The 17,693-nt window shown below is 41.4% G+C and overlaps 1 protein-coding gene across 7 annotated transcripts in view; it reads right to left on the bottom strand.

Moving 5' to 3' along the window:
• Positions 1 to 17,693, bottom strand: part of LOC143295404 (axotactin-like) — a 348,925-nt gene that overhangs the window by 16,207 nt on the left and 315,025 nt on the right. For 6 of the 7 annotated variants that reach the window (XM_076607083.1, XM_076607080.1, XM_076607084.1 and 3 more), the window contains exons 22-30: positions 17,554 to 17,693; positions 16,347 to 16,484; positions 15,579 to 15,756; positions 14,530 to 14,606; positions 13,342 to 13,427; positions 11,644 to 11,676; positions 6,648 to 6,786; positions 4,875 to 5,059; positions 1,826 to 2,000 (exon numbers count right to left, since the gene is read on the bottom strand). The exon at positions 17,554 to 17,693 is cut by the window's right edge and continues 199 nt beyond it. In XM_076607083.1, the coding sequence (XP_076463198.1) occupies positions 1,826 to 2,000; positions 4,875 to 5,059; positions 6,648 to 6,786; positions 11,644 to 11,676; positions 13,342 to 13,427; positions 14,530 to 14,606; positions 15,579 to 15,756; positions 16,347 to 16,484; positions 17,554 to 17,693 (1,151 nt within the window). The remainder of the gene's footprint in view (positions 1 to 1,825; positions 2,001 to 4,874; positions 5,060 to 6,647; positions 6,787 to 11,643; positions 11,677 to 13,341; positions 13,428 to 14,529; positions 14,607 to 15,578; positions 15,757 to 16,346; positions 16,485 to 17,553) is intronic. The other variant, XM_076607082.1, reaches the window with a different exon arrangement.

The following is a 17,693-nucleotide window of genomic DNA, read 5'->3' as shown; positions in this document are numbered from 1 at the left end:
TTCTTTGATGTTGTCCTGACACATTTTCTGATGTATGTCTTCTTTGGACAAGAAGGGGGAGGAGAAGGATGACTTTCGTATTTGTATTTCTTTTTATCACAACAGATTTCTCTGTGTGAAATTCGGGCTGCTCTCCCCAGGGAGAGCGCGTTGCTATAATACAGCGCCACCCATTTTTTTGTATTTTTTTCCTGCGTGCAGTTTTATTTGTTTTTCCTATCGAAGTGGATTTTTTCTACATAACTTTGCCAGGAACAACTCTTTTGTTGCCGTGGGTTCTTTTACGTGCGCTAAGTGCATGCTGCATAAGGGACCTCGGTTTATCGTCTCATCCGAATGACTAGTGTCCAGACCACCACTCAAGGTCTAGTGGAGGGGGTATAAATATCGGCGGCTGAGCCGTGATTCGAACCAGCACGCTCAAATTCTCTCGCTTCCTATGCGGACGCGTTACCTCTAGGCCATCACTCCACATTATAAACCCGACGTGCCGCTCAGGCCTTGAGAGAGCCTGTCCTACATTTGTGTAAAACATTAACATAAAATGAAATAAACTAATCAAGCCAACTGTGTTGAGAGAGTTTGGGTTGAGGGACAGGTGAAAGACTCTTCTTAAAACTGAGGTCGCTTGATAATCCTGTGAATTTGATGTTGTGCCATGTGATTTTCATACACATTCTATTCATATGCCTTTAGAAATATGACTCTGTCACTGACCTACTAATAGTAATAATTACTAATAATTGCCTCTTTTTCTTATTTTTCTGTTTCCCATCCACACCGTCAGCTTTCGGAAAACCGTTGTGTCATAAAAAAATGTTGTACGTGTATCGTGTAACACGCCAGTACCCCACAGTCTATAGTTCCTATTGTTTGGCTGCCAGTCTGTCATGTGAGTACACACCCACTCATCGATCTGTGTTCTGACAACTGACCAGAGAAGTAACTAAACAATAAACCCATTAACATAAGCTCTCTGCAACAGGCAACAACTTTATCTTTCCATCACTCCTATTCTTAAATACAAGATTATGAAAACTATGGATTATTCTTGTCCCCCTCTCTCTCTCTCTCTCTCTCTCTCTCTCCATACCCCGTTTTCCTTCGTATAACAGATCTTACAGTACACCGCCAGTGCACCCATTTACTCACTGATGGTAAGGTCTGCCGATTAATATACATGTCCCCTTTCTCCACAAGTTCCCCCCTAACCCCTCTCTCTCTCTCCCCATCTCTCCCTATTCATCCTACACCACCCCCAAAAACGGAGTATGGCTGCCTACATGGCGGGGTAAAAACGGTCATACACGTAAAAGCCCACTCGTGAACATACGAGTGAACGTGGGAGTTGCAGCCCAAGAACAAAGAAGAAGAAGAAGAAGAAGATCCTATACCCTCACCCCTCTGTTTCTTTTGCACAACATCGCACACAGTATGACAGTCAGTCGTGTCCGACAATGACCATCGGAATAGCAGAGGAGGCAACGGCTGTCTCAATTATCTGGGCGAGAATTAGATTATAGCGGAGAGTGTCTTGCCCAAGTTACATCCCCACTCTCTCGGCCATGAGGGACTAAGGACAGTCAGCGTTGGGGGTGGTCCCCAAATGCCAACTAGCCCCAAAGGCTGCAGCACGAAGAGCCTTTGCAATTTTGCCTCCTAGTTTGAGAGTCATAGTCCTTCACAAAGAAAGTGATTTCCCATTGCAAAGGACAAGTATTATTGATTAATACAGCTCTCACTTTGCTGTTGGCCAAACTGTACACTTATGTCAGTCTGTGATATAATCGCACACAGCACACACGGCACACCGCCGGTCACTCACTGATGGCCAGGTCGTCCACAGAGGCCTCCTTGTTGCGGGTCATCATGGCACGGGTCCTGTTGACGGGGCGGGGGGTGGAGGCCGTGGTGGTGGAGGGTGGGGCCGTCAGCACCCTCGGGGGGTTCAGCGTCACCAGCCTGGCCGGCCCCGCCCCCCAGTCCGGCATTGTCAGCATCTGCACGTGCAGCAGTGTGCGTGTGTGTGTGGTGGCTGAATTCATGGTGATGATGATGATGATGATAATGTTAATACTGATAATAAGGACGATAATAATAATAATAATAATAATAATAATAATAATAATAATGACGATAATGATAATGATAAAAATAATAATGATGTTGATGATTTTATCACAACAGATTTCTCTGTGTGAAATTCGGGCTGCTCTCCCCAGGGAAAGCGCGTGGCTACACTACAGCGCCACCATTTTTTTTGTATTTTTCCCAGCGCGTTAAGATTCTCTGGCTTCCTAGGCGGACGCGTTACCTCTAGGCCATCACTCCACATGATTTCCATATGCAGTAAAAACGTCGATGATTATTTAAGAAAATCTTTTAATTCGGGGTTAATGAGACGTTGCCATCGCGTCAGGCTTTGCAACATGTTTTGTCAAGATCTGCACTGACCAGTGCCATTTAGACGAGGCAGTGAAACAATTGATTCAAATTTTCTTTTCTGTTCATTCTAGTTAATGTCCACTTTAGAATATTCATATGCAGTAAACACGTCAATAATGTAGTTAGTGTCACCTGAATGTGTTCTGTCCAGAATGTGTATTTCTTTGCTTTTAATTGCGAATAAGAAAAACGAGGTCATGGCATATTCTCGCCAGATAATCAGCAAGCTGCAAAGGCGTTACAGCGGTTTTTGGAATACGGAACGAACATCAACGAAATAAACTGTTAATGATTCGGAAATACGGCTAAAATCGGGAGACATACAATCTATTATTGGTATGACTGTGAAGATTTTTTTCCTACTATGTTTAAGCCAAATTTGGTATTGGCAGACAAAGTATTTCCAGAGAAAATGGCAATGTTAAAGTTTACGACATACACACACACACGCACACACACACACACACACACACACGCACGCACGCACGCACGCACGCACGCACACACACACGCACGCATGCACGCACGCACGCACGCACGGACACACACACACACAACCGAACACCGGGTTATAACATAGACTGACCTTGTTTACACAAGTGAGTCAAAAAAGCAGTGGTCTGTCAATAGCGTGGAATAGACGGGAAAACCATTTGCAGAGACATAGCTTTTGATACACATGAGACAGACCTAGAGGAATGCGATCATCATCATCATCATCATGGAGTAATGGCCTAGAGGTAACGCGTCCGCATAGGAAGCGAGAGAATCTGAGCGCACTGGTTCGAATCACGGCTCAGCCGCCGATATTTTCTCCCCCTCCACTAGACCTTGAGTGGTGGTCTGGACGCTAGTTATTCGGATGAGACGATAAACCGAGGTCCCGTATGCAGCATGCACTTAGTGCACGTAAAAGAACTCATGGCAACAAAAGGGTTGTTCCTGGCAAAATTCTGTAGAAAAATCCACTGCGATCGGAAAAACAAATAAAACTGCACGCAGGAAAAAACCAACCAACAACAACAAAAAAACAACAACAACCCCCCCAAAAAACAACAACAACAACAAAAAACAAAAAAAAAAAAAAACCCAAACAAACCCAAACAACAACAACAACAACAAAACAACAACAAAAAACAAAACAAAACATAACAAAACAAACAAACAAACAAAAACAACAAAAACGGTGGCGCGGTAGTGTAGCGACGCGCTCTCCCTGGGGAGAGCAGCCCGAATTTCACACAGAGAAATCTGTTGTGATAGAAAGAAATACAATTACAAATATGAATGTTTGAAAGTGGATACTGAATTAACTTGAATGAACAGAAAAGAGAAATTGAATGGAAGGTGTCCTAGTTTCTCAGTGAGTGGAAAGACAAAGCTTGTCGATCACGGATCTCTGCAGATCTACAAAAACGGACATATAATGCAGTGTTTTTGAGGCGATGGGAACGTCTCCTTTACCTCGGACTTGAAAGAATTTTTTTAAACGCCCGAGATATACCAAAATAACATGATGACTTCGACTGCCGCTGTCGATTTATTCCGCTAAAAGAACATGCCCAAATAATAATTTTTGAACGTTAGCATTGAACCCGCGTTAGCGCAGTGAGTAAAACCAATCATTCTCGATCTAAACATCCGTGGTTCGAATCTGCATTGAAGCCTTTTTTTTCTTTCTTTTTTTTTCGCGAAGCTGTGTATAATTATAATAACGAATAGAGAGCACATTTCAACAAACTAATTTTTGATTTTAAAGTTTTTATTACTTTTTTTTTCTTCAAGTGTGTATCACAAGTGAGTCTTGAAGGCCTTGCCTTTCTTGTTTGTTTTCTCCATTAAATGTTTTTGCGAGGCCAACAGATCTTGTTACATGGACATCCATCTTTATTTCATATGGTGAGGAGATCTTCCTATGGTCCAATGTGCTGCTTGACGGCTTGGCGAACTTGTTTATTGGTAATGTGATCAGTGTGTCTGATTTTAAGTATCCTAGATATAACAAATTGCAAAGAGTGGTAACTTTTTCCATTCACAATTGACACGTGCACACAGCAGCAATGTTTTGCATTGTCCGTTATATTCTGTGTAGATTATTCAGGATTAAAAGGTTATGCAAGTCCTGTTAATTTGTGCTTGCATATTTCTTCTGTCACTGCTGCTGTGTGCACGTGTCAAATGATCGGTATAAGGACAAGCCCGGCGCTTCCTTTTTTGAGGAAGTGTCTGGGTTTGTTCCAATGTACCTTTTATTTACCTGTGCGCTTGCTGAATCGGTAGCATAAGCAGCATTGACTTGAAGTTGTGTACCTTGTGAATGGAGAGGGTTACAACTTTTTTCTATTTGTTAAAACATTTGTTCTCCTGGTCTCACTGTTTATTCACATCACCTGATTTCCATATAACCCAGACCTACTCGCAACACATACCTGAAAACTTTGGGTGGTGATCTCCACACGAGGCGAGGTGCGGGTGACGGCCTTTCCGGTCAGGTCGGCCTCCGAGCAGCTGACCACCTGGGGCCCGTGCACCGTCACCTCCGGCTTGCCCTGGGTGAAGTCCTTCAGGGAGCGGATCTTCAGGTCCAGGTTGGCCTCGGGGATGAACACCGTGTCTGGGCAAGGGGCGGCAAAAAGTTTGTCATGAGAGAGAGAGAGAGAGAGAGAGAGAGAGAGAGAGACAGAGAGAGAGGAGAGACTGCCACTCTGGAACAGCTCTGTCAAGTTACAGCCGATGCTTCGCCAGAAACACCATCACCCAGCGTATAATCCATAGTCTTCCGACACTGAAAGGATGTCTACTATGTGATTTGTTGTTCTTCATTTTTTGTATTCCTGTGTGAATTAAGTCAGATGAATGGATGAATGAATGGTGAATGGCTGTATGAATGAATGCTGAATGACTTGTGAATGAATGGTGAAAAGCTGTATGAATGATGTAAATGACTTGTGAATGAACGGTGAAAGGCTGTATGAATGATGTTGAATGACTTGTGAATGAACGGTGAAAGGCTGTATGAATGATGTTGAATGATTTGTGAATGAATGGTGAAAGGCTGTATGAATGATGTTGAATGACTTGTGAATGAATGGTGAATGGATGTATGAATGAATGCTCAATGAATTGTAAATAAATGGTAAATGGCTGTATGAATGAATGCTGAATGAATTGTAAATGAATGGTGAATGGCTGTATGAATGAATGCTGAATGAATTGTGAATGAATGGTGAATGGCTGTATGAATGAATGCTGAATGAATTGTGAATGAATGGTGAATGGGTGGTGAATGAGTGTATAAATGAACGGTGCATGAATAGTAAATTAACAATGAATGGGTGGTGGATGAATGGTGAATGAATGAATGCATGAATGGTGAATGAATTATGCACGAATGGTTGGTGAATAAATGAGTAGTGAATGAATGGTGAATGAATGTATGAATTAGTGTCTGTGTGGCTCTCTGTAGAGAGAGAATGAGAGAGAGTGAGTAAGAGAGAGACAGAGACAGAGAAGAGACAGAGAGAGGGGGGGAGTGTACATAAGGTATGTATCAATAAGCAGTTACAATTTACAAAGTGTGCACTTTGAAAAGAAACAAGAGAGGCAAGACCTTCATGACTCACGTGTGATGCTCATTCCATTCCCAACAAAGTGACCGACAGACTCCACGCTATGAAACAAATGGAGCTTCTTCCTTTCTTTCCTTCCTTCCTGTTTTCTTTACCCATTTCTTTCCTTCTTTCATTTACGTTGTAATGTAATCGAAGATGAAAACCATTTTATAAACAATTGTGTCCTTTACAATAACCTGCGGCAAAAACATCTGAACTCTGAAGGTCAATCGTATGTTCACTTGATGAAGAATGGTTCTGTTTACAGTATTCGTAAACTATGCATTTATATATTTAATGCCCTGAAGATACGACAGGAATTCTGTGACAACAATGATGAAAGTTAGAATTAATTTACTATGCACGAGAAGCACTTTTGTTCTACAGGTTAAGTTAGTACGTATTTTACATTTTGTTGTGGCTGAGTGATCACCATATTGTGTACTTTTGACCTCTTTCTAGGGGCCGGAGGCCTGGAGATTAAAGTTTTGTTCTTGTTCTTTCCTTCTTTCATTCCTGCTTTCCTTATTCCCTTCTGTTTTTCTCTCTTTCTTTCCAGGCAGTGTCACCGTGAGAATCATTGTCACATACTTGATATACACCCTGAGAAGTTGGCAGTGTTGGGGAACATGTGTGCATCGTCCATCGTCAGTCCGCCGATGATGATGGTGTCGATTTTCTCCAGGTCGTAGTCAGGATAAACAATGCTGGCCTCCTTCACCCCATCCAGCTGCAGAAAAAATACAGTCGTTTATTCCATCATTCAACAATTAAAAGCAACAACAACAAACCACAATCTACAAAAGAACATACTTATAAAGAAAGAAAGAAATGAACCTGATATCACTTAGGAGTGTACAAGATGTGAAATTGAAGACTTACGCAAGCAATGGACAAATGAAACGCTAGCAAACCGCTACATTCGCTCTCAACCTTTTCTTCTGTCTTCCCAGTAGATTTATGGGATACTGCGGTTAATCAAAGTGATGTGTACTTGATAAAGTGATAAGAAATCTATACATATCATCACTGATAATTCAACAAATGGAAGGTGGCAGAGTGAGGTGGATCTGTAACCAGTCTTACGATAATTATACCATATCGATATAACAGAAATGTCTTGGTGAGCAGTGGGCCTTAATGTGTCGATCTTGCTTATTGAATATATACTGAAGATGAAGTCATAACCTTCTGTTACCAGCTCCTTGATGCTTTCCTAAAAAAAAGATAACAATTTGAACACTGTCCCTGTAACTATTTTCATATGTAAGGAAGTAATTATCTAGTGTGCTTTGTTCTGTTAATATTACAGGGATAACACGTGCACTTTTCGGAGAAACACACGTACACCCCCCCAGCCCCCTGAAATAAGCAATAAACAAAAACATAATCACAAAAAACTGAAAGATTATATACTGCATTGTGTGTGTGTGTGTGTGTGTGTGTGTGTGTGTGTGTGTGTGTGTGTGTGTGTGTGTGTGTGTGTGTGTGTGTGTGTGTGTGTGTGTGTGTGTAACAGCTAAATTTAGGTAAAATTTAGGACAACAGTCTCAGTCAGTGTGTGTGTGTGTGTGTGTGTGTGTGTGTGTGTGTGTGTGTGTGTGTGTGTGTGTGTGTGTGTGTGTGTGTGTGTGTGTTGTGTGTTGTTCAAACAAAGGTTAATCTGACAATAAATGGTCTCAGTAAGTCAGTCAGTCACTCTGTGTGTGTGTGTGTGTGTGTGTGTGTGTGTGTGTGTGTGTGTGAGTGAGTTTTTATCTGTTCTTATAAAACAGTAATAACCAAGAGGTGAATTGTCTAAGGCAGCTTCCGGGATACCAGAAAAGGCCACCCTAGAGCAGGAAAACAAGCAAATATCAAGTCAGATGACACTTACAGCTGGAGGACAACAGGAATAGAAAGAACAAAACGAAAAAAACCCCAATTCATATCACGTACGGATCCCAGACAACAGCAAATCATAAACCCTTTTCGCATTACACATGCACTTTACATTAAACTCACACACCTTGATGAAACATTTTATAACTTGCTTGTAAATACCCACCTTTAAGAGGATATGCCGGAAATCAATAAACAACATAACAAAACAACAATATATCAAGGAAAGAAAAGCTGATAGAAAAATCCCTTGGTATGAAGACCAAACGCTTGACAGACTAATGGCGTTAGGATTTTAGGTGTATTTTCTGCGCTGCTAACACAAAAGCATTTTTAAGCAATGAGATATGCTGTAAGTAATTGCAATCAAGCTGAATAGCTGCTCAACGTGTTAAGCCTTGGCGTAAGCTGTTGCTGGGAATAAACTAACCTAAGCAACAACAAACAAAAACAGCATAAAACACACACACACACACACACACACACACACACACACACACACACATGACCGTCAGAACTGACGCGGTAACTGTGTGGCTGCAAAAAAGAAATGTAGTGACTGAAGGACGTTGTGCATGCCGCTTCATCATCTTCTATCTTATATGAAACAGTAACGTTCATGACATTTTACAGATGCATGTAAATGGGGGAAAAGCGAATGAGAATAGGATATGTGGTGGGGTGATGGCTGCAAACAACAACAACAACAAAAAAAACAAACGTGAACACTGCACGTACATAAGGTGCACAAATCTGAGAAGCACAAGAAAATAAACAGGGCAAGTGAAGGTATTTTGGTCATGACTCAGCAAAACTGGACTTCGGTTGTTCAAACGAAAACCAAAGGTGATATACCAAGATCGTTTCATGAAATGAGTTCGTGCATTCCTTACCTCTGTGCTGTACACAATCAATTTAGCGTTCGGGCAAGGAGCAACCTAATAACGTCTCACCAAGGCCAGAATTGTCCCCACCATTAATTAGATACATCTTTTGTATAACATGACTTTTGTAAAAGTATAACATATAACTTTTGTTCAAGTATAACTTGTATAAGTTTAACTTATGGCTTTTTTTTTGGTATAACTCGTGACTTTTGTACAACTCATGACTTTTGTACAAGTAAACATGATTTTTGTAAAAGTATAACATGTAAATGTTGTACAGCTTACGACATTTGTACATGTGTAACTCATGATTTTAATATAAGCATAAATTATAATTTGTTGAACAACTTTTACGCGCGAGTTTTATACAAGCATAACATAAGACTTTTATACAAGTATCACTTACGAGTATGACTTGATTACTTTTGCACGAGTATCGCTAATCACAAGGTGAAATAATAACAACATCAAGTGACTTCTTCCATTCCTGTCATTTGACGTTTACGTTGAGAAAATCAGATACAACATTAATATGACCATTGCTTTCTTTTCTGAATAAACCTCCCTCTTTATATAACAATAAAATTCGAGATACTATGTCATTTAATGGGGTATTTGATATTGCTGACTATTTATAAATATTCGAATATTATTCCATCAAAAATAAAAAGAAGACGCAAAATTGAAACTGCTGGCAGGAAAACAAGAAGAGATCATGGAAATGATAATTTACTGGTGACTGTATTGAAACACATGCACACACAAACACACACTTTTTTTCCACATAGTATATAAATTCAGCCTTCAAGAGAAATTTTAGATTCTTCAAATAAAAAATATAATATCGTTTCCCACAGATAAACCACTCACTGTAATAAACATGTGCACACAAAGCAGGATAATTTGAGATGAAATTAAAAAAAACAAACCCACGTGAAACTTCAGCAGTGAAAACAATTTTCAATCTTTCTGAAAAATGTGAAAAAGGAATCGAAATAAATACACTGAATTACCTTTAACCGAACAGTAAGATAAGAAAAGTTTATGAGGGTAAAACAAGCTGATGTTAAAAACGGCAAAATGGTGACATCACAAAGAAGCAAACATTTTTCCAAAAATAATCAGCAACAACAAAACAAATATATATAATAAAATAAAAACATTGAGTGAAAGGTTAAAAAATATGCCTTGACTGTTTCTACTGTAGAAATCGTCACAGAAACTGTAACTGTTACTATTAGTGGGTGAAAATCCACAACTTGGCTGCGTACAAAGCCTTTACAAATGAAATGTAAAACAAAAAGGCAGTTCTGTTTCTAGATGTAAGAAGGGGAAAAGGAAAGGAAAAGGATGGAAGATAACAGGACCATCTGACTTCTGCAAATCGACTCTGAGGCCATTCCACGAAACGCTTACCCCTGCCAACGGCGAGCAATCATCTTCGTTTTCGTTAACAATCTTTCCTTTGCCATATATGACAGTACAATTAGATTTGATAACTTCTATATAAAAAAGGCCCTTCCATAAGATGTGAAATCAATTCCTTAATTCCGACCCAGAAAGGGATCTCCATCAAAACTCTGTTTCCTCTCAACCCAATGGCTTATGACTCCACAAAGGGGCATGGAAACCAATCCGTGTTTTCTCAAGATATCATACAAGTGTCAATGTGAAGAATTCCTTGGATCTGCACACTTATCCGGATCATCACCAAAGTGATCACCAAAACAGACTGGTTTCTTAGCCTATGCCCCGCACGCACACACACACACACACACACACACGCACGCACACACACACACACACACACACACACACACACACACACACACACACACACGCACACACACACATCGCCGGATTCGACAGCATTGAACTTTGAAGCATGAGGGTCCTGGGTTGCAATTCCGGCTGCGCCTGGCGGATTAAAAGTGGATATGTTTTTGATCCCCTCAGGTCAAGTCAATATATGAAAAGACTTGCTGGAGGTTAAACCTCCTTTGTGTGCATACACACGCACAACATCAAATGCGCAAGTTAGATATCCCTTAACCATTGTCAGTTTTCAGCGTAATGGAAACACGAACATACCCAGTATGCACCCCCCGCACCCCCCGAATACGGAGTGTGATTGCCTTAACAGCGGGATAAAAACCGTCATACACGTAAAAGCCCGCCCGTACATGCGAGTGAACGTAGAGATTGTAGCTCAGTAATTCAGGGGGGAGGGGGGGGGGGGCGTCATCCCGCTGACAGACGAACAAACCCTAATGGAAAAGACCTCCTGGGCGGATATCATGAAAGCGTGATACAAGAAGCTGGTTGTAAAAGGAGGGTGCAAAAGGGAAACTGCCTGCGTCTCTACGTCCACATACACAGCTGTCAACACTGGGGGAATAGGTGATAAGCCGACATTTATAATTACACCCAAGACAGTGAACAACAGACGCGTGTGATGAGCTGTCGATATACTGCTAGGGGTCCATATATCACCTTTATTCATGCATCGTATGTGAAAAATAATCACATTAAACTGCGCTTGAGAAGTTCTGGGAATATGGGTGGCTGGATGGGCATTTGGGATGGAAAGGATGGCGGAAACAAATAATAGTAATATTAATTAAAAAACAGCATCCTGTCACCGCTACTGGCAAAGTATAACACGAAACCATCACTGACACCACAAAAAACAAGAGGTAAGGTGGTTATCAACACATTGCCTGTACACACTACTGGTCACATAATGAGGACTGCGGACACTGCCATTTGCAGAAACCAAGAACACAATAAAAAATGAAATAAACGATCTTATTACTCACTATCCAGCTGCCCACAGAGTCTAGTGGTCTCACCTGCAGTTAAGCAGTTGTGTATTAAATAATCATCAAAAATACACACCAGTTTATTGATGCATTATCGGCTTAGACAGTGGAAAAGGAGAAAGAGAAAAATACAATACATTCATGCACATTAATTCAAATTCCAATTTGCATGAAATATAGAACTGACAATATGAAATTCAAATTTGTTCATTAGTTCTTTTCCCTAAACAAACAAAATTGTGAACACAATGCGTACACCATGTTCATATGGAGAATAGCAACCACCCGTTCACACATAGACTCTCTCTCTGTCTCTGTCTCTCTCTCTCGCACACACATCTGAAGAGGTTACATGTGTCAAATACACATAAGATAAATCAGTTGATACAAGAGCATGCAAGTTGTAAATACTTCATACAGGTTTAACACGGTTGTACACCGCGTTAAGAAACTGTAAAAAAAAAAAGAAAAAAAGGTGTTATGTTTTATTTTGATGTCGATTCAAACAACTTTGATGACATTTTGTCTGTTGCTCTAACATGCTGACATAACTTCAAACAATCTAGAAACTTAAGACACATACCAATCCAACATTAAATGCTATTCCTTACAAAAGTAAACTTCAACATATTTCATAAAACATGCAGTTCAGGCAAATATGATTTTCTACAAAGCTGAACAGTACGTTTTCATAATACATGCACACTAGTATTCAAACGTTCGTATAACAACATTCCTGGGAATAAAACAGTATGAAAGCATTGCCAGAATGTTCTTTTGAAGAAGAAAACGAAAGTTTAACACTAAGTACAGAAAAGACTGCGTGTGCAAGCGATCGTGTGTGTGTATGTGTACAAAGTTGTGAAAAATATTGAGGGGTCTCCTTTTTCTCTGACACATTATCTCTCTTTTCTTTGCTTATATTGCTTCATGACCAATTACAAAAGCACGGTAGAAAATACCGAATAGTTCACCCACAACGACAAGTGAACATTTGATGTACATATCTACAATTAGACAGATCTAAAAGGAGGAACGGACATTCATGACTCACGTGTGAAATCTAGAACTACATGACACACAATTGGCAACCTCTATCCCAAATCTAGCATTTGTAGTCGCTGATAAAATGGCTGAATGTTTTTCCCTGTCACACACACACACACACACACACACACACACACACACACAGACCACACACACACTTGGTTGCTTATACAAACACAGGATATATGCACAAAAGCATATGGACTTGCATGCACACACAAATGCACATACACACACGCACATATCATGTACACACATGGACACACACACACACACACACACACACACACACACACTTTATACACATGAGTCAAGAAGACAAAAAAGACAGAACAGGACCAAAATTATTCACTTACTTCAAGATATGATTGCTAATGTAACAAGTACAGGACTTTAAGTTCGTCAAGCTTAAACACAAATTAAGTGTCAGAATATTCACCACAACTCAGAGGATTAGGCTACTCATAAGGATACAGACCAGATCGTGCCAACAGGTTCCACATACTGTTAGAAACAGAGAAAGATAGACAGAGAGACAGAGAGAGAGAGAGAGAGAGAGACAGAGGGCGAGGGAGAGAGAGACAGAGACAGAGACAAAGACAGACAGTGAAGAGTACATCCGAGAAATGCAGAGAAGTGTATACTTACAGTCAGGTACATATTGGTTCCCTCACGTTTGTACACCAGCTCATGAAGTTCCCCGTTGGCAAAATCCCCGGACAGTTTGATGCGATCTGTATTCAGAAGGAATCATGCCTTCCATGTGACATAATTATGCTGATTCTGTTGTTTGCTGAAATGTCAGATGGACTCACAAACAGGAAAAAGAAAGAAAGAAAGAAAGAAAGAAAGAAAGAAAAAAAAAAACCCAACAGTTTTGTGAGAGATCTGTCTTCACAGAAAGAGATACGTAACTCCTTAAGAGATTACCATTTTTGATGTTGTGAGCACAAGCTTTTTATCACTGAATTTGGGAACATGTATTGTATTGTATTACTTTTTTCACAATAGATTTCTCCGTGTGAAAATCGTGCTGCTCTCCCGTGGAAGAGGGCTTCGCCACAGTGCAGCGCCACACATGTCTGTATTTTATTTCTCCTGTCTGCAAGTGTATTTTTCGGACTATCAAAATGCATTTTTACACACAATTATGCCCTTTTGTTGCCGTGGGGTCTTTTACCTGCACTAGGCGCATATTGCAAACGGGACCTCGGTTTGTAATGTCATCTAAAAGACCAGCATCCAGACCACCACTCAAGGCGTAGTGGAGAGGGGGAGTAAAACTGGCAGTCCGAATACCTGGGACTTGAACCAGCGGACAGACTTCCTCGTCAGGCATATCGCCACCAGGCCACCGCTCCACATGTCATCCCCCCCCCCCCTCTCTCTCTCTTTCCCCATCCCCTTTCTATCTCTTTCCACAGACCAGACCATTTTCTGTCAGTCATAGTAAACTTTACTCTTGTCAGTATAAAGGTGCTCTTCTCGACTGATGACAATTTTTTTTCCCCCACCATTCACAAATCTAATAATTCGCTAATCCACTTTACATTGAAATATTTCCTCAAAACTCTTCCATGATGAAATAATGCGACTAGAAGAATTTCGACTGTTATTATAATCTCCCATATACAGACAGAAACAGACCAACCACGAAAAGCGACACACTTCTATTTGTCTGTAAGTATGTCTCTATAGAAATGCCCTTTGGTAAGCCTTCTGAATGATGAATTATATTTTCTAACATTGTGAGTGGACAAACACAAACTCAGAACAAAAGTGGATTTTAGCGAAACGACAAATTATAAATGAAATGAGGGAAACGAATCTCCGTACATATGCCAACACCCTGGTTCGTCTCAATCATGATGCTCCCTTTGGTGTCCAGTCTCGCAAAAATGTAGTTCTCGTACCTGCACACACACACACACACACACACACCGCGCACACACGCACACACACACACATACACACACACACACACACACCGCGCGTACAACACACGCACGCACTCTCAAACGCACGGATGCGCGTACAAACGCATACACACAAGCCCATACAAACACACACACACACACACGCACGCACACACACACACGCACGTGCACACACACACACACACACACACACACACACAGAGTCATGAGCACGTAGGTCGATTAGATGAAAGAAAAAATGCTTCTAATGGTAAATGTCTTGCAAGAGTTTCATTATTATCTTTTCTTCTTCTTCATGGTATCTCTATGTAGAGTCACTGTAGCGCTGCACTGAAGAACTGTTCACTATTGCTAACTTGACACGAGATATGTACGACACGTTGGCATATCTACTACATAAAATGCACACCAATTCAAATAAAATTTCCACAACATTACACATCCTGATCTCTTCAGTCTATACTTTTAATAACAATAAATCACAACCTTTCTTCCGCTGGAAGAAACACATACTCTTACACATTTAAAACACACTTTGTGCTTTTTGTCAATGAATGCCTTATGAGTGCCTTATAAAGCTTACGTAATTGCTGGAATAAGCATTTGACATCAAGAAATATATTCTGTACTTTGACATAAATGAGTGCCTAAAAAAACCTTTTCTGCTCATCGGAACAAGATGTCGCTATTAAGAAACATATTATGTACTTTTGACGTAAATAAATGCAATACAAAACTTTTCTCCTGCGGGGAACACGCAGTTAATGGTAACATTATCAAAACCTCATTCTGCGTTTTTTGACATAATAAGTACAGTACAAAACAATTCTCCTATGGAAGCATTCTCGAAAAACAATAACAACAACAAACAAACAAAAACAAACCCAAATACACAATGTACAAAAAGCGAATGAACAACGACAACAAAAAAACAACCAAACCCCGTACTCTGTGCTTTTGACGTAAATGAGCGCCATATCCAGAGGCTCTCCTTCCTCACTGGTTGGTCTGGAACCGGACGTCCTGAAATTGAGCAGGACCTGTTCCGTCACGCTGCGCTGGGCGGCGACAGGTAAGGTAAAGGTGTGCTCCAGCACTGACCCGCCGTCCAACAGCACTGAGGCCTCTGCGAGATAGGGTACAGACCACGGACTTATGAACAGAATAGAAATGATTATACAGTCCGTGGATACAGGCCAGAGGATTCTTGACTGGTAACCGCTGGGGGTGTTGTCTCTGTAAGTGTGTGAGTGAGTTTGTTGCATGTGTGTGTGTGTGTGTGTGTGTGTGTGTGTGTGTGTGTGTGTGTGTGTGTGTGTGTGTGTGTGTAGACGCAGGAGAGAGGCATCTGTTTATATGTGTTTTGTGTCTATTAAAAAGTGACACAAAGAAGAATGATGGCAAGTAGATATATGCATAGAAAATATTAGTATTCTTCATTGTTTCAAAAAACCCCAAACCAAAACACACACACACACACACACACACACACACACACACACACACACACAAAACCCAACAACACACAAACAAAAATAAACCCAGGGTATATTGTATATTGTTCTTAAGTGTGATTTGTCTTACAGATTTCTCACACACACGCGCGCGCGCGCACACACACACACACACGCACACACACACCACCACCACCACCACCAAAACACACCACCCACACCAAAACACACCACCCACTCCCATCCCACCCACACCTCTCACCATTCTCACAGCGGAGCCCAGAGAAGTCGGTGTCTGAGCAGTCACAGGTGAAATTAGCGTGGCGCCAGAGCTCAGAGCAGAAGCCGTTGTTCAGGCACGTGTCCTCCTGACAGCCAGTGTCACACGCCGCAGTCACGTCTGTCAGCATCAACAACATCAACATCAACAACAACAGGTACAGCGTGGCACCGTCACTGTCACCACTTGTCACCATGCTAAGGCCGCTGCTGCGTCTGCTGCTATTGATGATGGTGGTGATGAGGATGGTGGTGGTGATGATGATGATGGTGATGATGATGATGATGATGATGATGGTGATGAAGATGGTGGTGGTGATGATGATGATGGTGATATTGATGGTAATGATGATGATGATGATGGTGATGAAGATGGTGGTGGTGGTGGTGGTGGTGGTGGTGGTGGTGGTGGTGATGCTGATGATGATGGTGATGAAGATGGTGTTGGTGCTGATGCTGATGGTGATGGTGATAAGCTGCTGGTGATGATGATGGTAATGGTGATTATGGTGATGAAGATGGTGGTGGTGGTGGTGGTGATGGTGATTGTGATGGTGATGAAACTGCTAATGATGATGGTGGTGATGATGATGGTGATGGTGATGAAGGTGGTGGTGGTGCTGATGGTAATGGTGATGATGGTGATGGAGATGGTGGTGGTGGTGGTGCTGATAGTGATTGTGATGGTGATCAAATTGCTAATGATGATGGTGGTGATGGTGATGAAGCTGCTGGTGATGATGATGGTGATGATGATGACGGTGGTGAGGATGATGGTGCAGTGATGATAACAAAGACGGTGATGATGGTGATGGTGTTGCTGCTGATGGTGATGACGATGGTACTGATGATGATGATGATGATGCTGATGAAGATGGTGATGGTGGTGATGATGATGCTGATGATAATGAGGATGGTGGTGGCGATGATAATGACGACGACAATGGTGAAGATGACAACTGTTTAAGCATGGGTCCGAGAGACTTATCACGGTGATAATGCTGCTGCTGCATCTGCTCATAGTCCTTCACAAAAGACGAAGCTGTAAATGATTTCCCACTGCATTGCAGAAACAACTGATGATTCAGCTCTCACTTTTCTGTTGGCCCACCTGTAAACTTATGTTAATCTACGATATAAGCCGAGTGTTGTGCCTGTACATACATACAATACAATACACACATACGTACCAGAACTGTTCCCCTTGGCCTGCACCCCTTGGCTCAGGTTGACGTGCAGGTTGCCGATCCGCATGCCCCGGACACAGCCCTTGAGCAGGGGAACAGCCGTGGCCTCCTGACCCCCAACTCCTCCCACGTAGAGCCTCACG

The sequence above is a fragment of the Babylonia areolata genome, chromosome 20, assembly GCF_041734735.1.
Source record: "Babylonia areolata isolate BAREFJ2019XMU chromosome 20, ASM4173473v1, whole genome shotgun sequence".
Classification (NCBI taxonomy): Eukaryota; Metazoa; Mollusca; class Gastropoda; order Neogastropoda; family Buccinidae; genus Babylonia; species Babylonia areolata.
Note: the sequence above shows the minus strand (reverse complement) of the source record. Positions and strands in the feature narration are given on the sequence as shown.